Source organism: Monodelphis domestica, chromosome 5 (assembly GCF_027887165.1).
Source record: "Monodelphis domestica isolate mMonDom1 chromosome 5, mMonDom1.pri, whole genome shotgun sequence".
Classification (NCBI taxonomy): Eukaryota; Metazoa; Chordata; class Mammalia; order Didelphimorphia; family Didelphidae; genus Monodelphis; species Monodelphis domestica.
In genome coordinates, this window is record NC_077231.1 from 217,729,582 (window position 1) to 217,734,594 (window position 5,013).

The following is a 5,013-nucleotide window of genomic DNA, read 5'->3' on the forward strand; positions in this document are numbered from 1 at the left end:
TAGGAGAAAGTAGACCAGGGATGGTCAAAGTGAAGGCAACAATGATTTACAGATGGAGCTTTCAAGATTTTTAAAACCTGACCATACGAGTGGATATTTATGACTATTCTTTTGAATAAACCCAGACTTATTCTGACTCTTGTCAGATTTTTTCTTCTATAAATTCTGAAAAGATCTGAGAGACAGAGATAAAGACCATTTCCACTGACCAATGAATTGGTACTCTGCCTATCTCTCTATCCTGCTCATTATTACCATTACTACTGTTTTAATTACTGAACCCAAAGGAACACAATCATAAAAATGGCTCACAGGGTTCAGTCCCACACCCTTTCTGCCTGCTTTGTCATGATGGCAAATGGTTGGTAAGGTTGATGAGGATAAGAATTAGTAATGCAATTTTGTTGTTAATGATAGTTATAATTCAAGTAATCATGGAATTCTTTAATCTCAGAATTCGAGGTAACAGATATGATAAATTACTGAAATCATCTCTAGTGCTCAAGTGTTTAACAATGCTAATTTGTTGTTTACTTGTTCTATTTCCTCCCAAGTTGCTTTCTTCTTTGATGATGAGGACAAGATTATTGGAGGTTACACCTGTGAGAACTCCCTCCCCTATCAGGTGTCCCTAAATGTGGGCTACCACATCTGTGGTGGCTCCCTCATCAATGAAGAATGGGTTCTGTCTGCTGCCCACTGCTACTCCCGGTAAGTAACAGTATCTGCCCAATCCCTAGCCTATTTTTTTCTTATCAAAATCTTTCAGTTTTTATGATGTTATTTGGTGTTTGCCATATCTGGTACATGCACATTACTTTCTTAAGGAAAATATTCATGATGTATATGCCATCATAGACTGGATCCATAGAATAATGTACAGAAAAGAGATGTTATGTTCCCATTGTATATTTCCTTATTTAGGTCTTACTTGATTTGGAGAGTAGAAAGCTTAGGGAGAAAGTTGTGCAAAATGGGAAAGGAAATAGAGAAATTCTGAAAAACCTACCCCTTTTTGTCTACAGAGCCACCTAAAATAAACAGCTAGGGGAGAAGTAGAGAGGAAAGCAAGGCAGGTCATAAGTAAGCTTACTGGTATCTGGTCTCCTGTAGGCTAGCAAATAAAGTCTGAACTGGTTAAAAGGTGCTTTTCTTAATTAATATCACCTTTTCCTCCACTCTCCACTGCTTTTTAAATCACATACATACATATTCCCACTTTCCCCATATATGCTTGATGTTATGTCTTGAAATGTTCTATAGTTGATTCATGATCAACTGAGTCCAAAACTAAATAGACTATACAACCAGGGCTGAGGGAAAAAAATAGCCCCTGAAGACATTTCTATTAATTGGGCTAGATTTTCCTTCCCAGCAAGAGCTTCCAAGTGAGACTGGGAGAGAACAACATCAGAGTCATTGAAGGAAATGAACAGTTTATTGATGTGGCCAAGATCATTTTACATCCAGGCTTCAACATGAACAACCTGGACAATGACATCATGCTGCTCAAGCTGAAAACACCTGCCATTCTCAATGACCAAGTTGCTACCATTTCCTTGCCTGAATCCTGTGCATTCGTGGACACAGAATGCCTCATCTCAGGTTGGGGCAACACGGTGAATCCTAGTGGTGAGTTACATTGCCTGCTAGGTGGCATCAAGAAGTCAAGAGTTAAAATGCTGCCTGAGATAGTTATTAGCTGGGTGGTCATGGGCAAGTCACCTTAATTTTTTCAACCTAACTTTCCTCGGCTATAAAATGGGGATAATAATAATACCTACTTCCCATGGTTGCTGAGGGTAAATCTTACAGTGTTATAAGGATGTTAGTTATAATTATTATCCTGCTCCATGTTCCTTCTCTTCTACTGGCCCCTCAGGTCAGCTTCTTCCTTCTTCTTATTCTCTATAATAATACCCTTCACTAAAACTCTGAATAGTTAGTAATGACTTGCCCCTAGGATATTGAAAAGAATGGCCACATTGTAAGACCAAAGCCATTCCTCAGAAAAGGTTCTTCCTTTTCTTTTCCCCAACTGCCACCAACCTGCCTTAAATGATACTGAATGATCTTCCTGATTTTCCAGCTGCTGGAAGTTTTCCTCACTTTAACTCAATCAGAACATAACTAACTGCTTAATAAATAAAAGACTAGAGCAAAATGATGCAAAGAACCATTCAATTCCAAAAGTATGGAGGCATTCTCTAATTTAACATTATTTGACCATGGTCTTAGAATTCTGTTCTTACCCCTGACCCAATTCTAAGTCCCTGAGTGGAAGTAAAGATAATTCTCTACTTAGTTCAGGGGTTTATTTAGATTAGGGTCCTTAAACTTTTTTTTTTCAATATAATTCATTTCCTTTGTAATTCTATGTATTGGGTCCATAGGCTTCAGCAGACTGCCAAAGAGGTTCAGGGTATAAAAAAAAGTTTAAGAACTCCTGTTTTCTATGAAGTTACCTTTCTTAACTTCTAACTAATGGCCCAGCCAAACCTGAGTCCATTCCAGATAACATTAAATGACTGGATGACTTTTAAAAAGCCATTGGGAAATCTCATGGGCCTTGGAGTTAGAGGAGCTGGATTAGCATCTCAGCTTCTATACTTCTTAACTCTTGACTGTAGAAGCCTTCTAAAGTTCTCTTGGCCTCTGTATCTTCCTCTGTAAAATGAAAGCATTTGACTAGATGAACTCTATGGTCCTTCCCTACTTTCAGAGTCTTTTATTTAGACTCCTCATGCTCTCTCAAGAGCCCAGAAGTAACTGCCTTCTCTTTCTAGTTTTGACTTTCTTGCCCCAGTTTTGCCACTTACCTAGTCCTTTACCACCAGGTATGGCTCCAGAAAAACCTAGAGCTCATTTACCATTCACACCCTCTCTACTACTTCTTTAAAAATGCATGTACCTGTGCCGAAACACCACTGGTCAAGGGTCTCTTTCTAGAAATCTAACTCAATCTTTTTACAAAATCATGAATACTTTCAAAACACTACTCGAATAACATACCATTTCCCTCCAAGGGCCATCTCATCAGAACCTTTGGTTTACCTACTTCAGTTACTCTTCATTCTTTGGCCAAACATCCTTTAAGTACTGCTTTGTGTAAGGGAGGTGAAGCCAAAGACACAACCAAGCCCTTCCCTCAAGAAGCTTATACTCCCAAAGAGAAGAAAAGACAAATACAGAAGTCATTATAGTATGTATAGGCAGGAATGGGAGAAGTTTCATGACAAAGGTACAAATTGCTTTTAGAGTTCAGAGAAGAAAAATGCAAACTATTTTTTTCTTTTCTGGGTTACAACTCTTTTGGTAACTCCCTGCCTTCCCTGATCTCAAGATTTAGAAGCCTCATCAACCTTCCTACCCTGCTGTTTTGACCATCTTTCCTCTACCCTCCCCCATTTTCTTCACAGTTAGCTACCCAGATATGCTGCAGTGTTTGAGTGCCCCAATCCTATCTGATGCTAAATGCGAGACTGCCTACTCTGAAAAGATCACCAAAAACATGATCTGTGCTGGCTTCCTAGAGGGAGGCAAAGATTCTTGCCAGGTATAATACTGTCCTTCTGGATGTTAGATCCCTAAATTCCTGTAAAGACCCCAATTATGAAATGTCTCAGGGATGGGGGGCAGAAAAGGGGGCAGGGAAACCTATCCAGACCTCTAAGAGTAGAAAGATTAAGGAGTTTTTCCCTGCTTCCTAAAGCAGCCCTAAATTGGGAGGAAAGAAGGATAAAATTCAAGAGAATCACCTAATTACCATTTTGGAAGAGTCTTCAAAGACCATTTAGTCCAATATATACTTTACCAGTAATGTCCTCATATAATACCTCCACCAAAGTGGTCATTGACTTTGCTCCATTCTTAAAAAAGTTCTCCTTTAGTGAAGGAAAACTCACACTGACTGCAAAGATACCCCATATACTCTGGCTCTTTGGTCCAAAGTCCTTAATTCCTTTTTGGTGGAATTGAGCATGAAGGAAAATTTGGTACAGGAACTGGGAAGGGTGGTAGGAACAGAGATAAGAAAATAGCTGTGAGGGGGCAACTAGGTGTTTGAATGGATTGAGAGCCAGGCCCAAGAAGGGAGGTCCTGGCAAATCTGACCTTAGACACTCCCTAGCTGTGTGAGCCTGGGCAAGTCACTTGACCCCCATTGCCTAGCCCTTACCACTCTTCTGCCTTAGAACCAATACACAATATTGACTCCAAGACAGAAGGTAAGGGTTTAAAATAAAATAGACTGAGAGTTAGATTAGAACAGGGGTTCTTAACCCAGTATCTTTGTTCTTTACTATATATATATATTTTTTTCTCTGAGTACATATATGCATACAAATGTATGCATAGATATCCCTTATAATTCTATGAATTTTGTTTTATACATTAAAAAAACATTATTCTGGGATGCCAAGATGCTTTTGCAGACTGACAAAGGGGTTCATAATGCAAAAAAGGGGTTAAAAAGGTCTGGTCTTGAGGATCTCTATGAACTCTTCCAACTCTAAAAGTCTATGATTCCATCCTTTAAATAACTAATATAGAGGCTATTATCCTTTCTCTTTCTTTTCTTACCCTCATTCATTCATGTTCTCTTTCCCCAGGGAGACTCAGGTGGCCCTCTGGTTTGTAATGGAGAACTCCAGGGTATTGTCTCCTGGGGCATTGGCTGTGCTGAAAAGGAAAAACCTGGTGTGTACACCAAGGTCTGCAATTATGTGGACTGGATCAAAGAGACAATTGTTGCCAATAGCTGAAGACTCCAGAACCCTCCTCTCTTCCCCCATTATCTAGGTTCTGGCTTGGACCATTAAGCCAAAAAAAGTGATAACTCTTTTATTGCTCGTGTCTTTTCTTGATTTCCCCCTACTCTCCATCTAAGTAAAAATGGCTTCTTCAGGCCAAGTATATGGCAACATAGTATTTACTGCCAGTGGATAAGCAGCCCCCTAAGAGAGGCCATGCCACTTATTACATTACCTTCAATCCCAGGGCACAGAGTAGAGG

General features: G+C 39.5%; 1 protein-coding gene across 1 annotated transcript; it reads left to right on the top strand.

Annotated features, from left to right (window-relative positions):
* The first annotated feature begins 303 nt into the window (after positions 1 to 303).
* On the top strand, positions 304 to 4,763 carry LOC100010991 (trypsin-like). Its single transcript, XM_056800661.1, has 5 exons — positions 304 to 365; positions 499 to 711; positions 1,382 to 1,632; positions 3,420 to 3,556; positions 4,611 to 4,763. Exons 1-5 carry the CDS (start codon positions 304 to 306, stop codon positions 4,761 to 4,763), a joined length of 816 nt encoding a protein of 271 aa, XP_056656639.1.
* Positions 4,764 to 5,013: the final 250 nt, after the last annotated feature.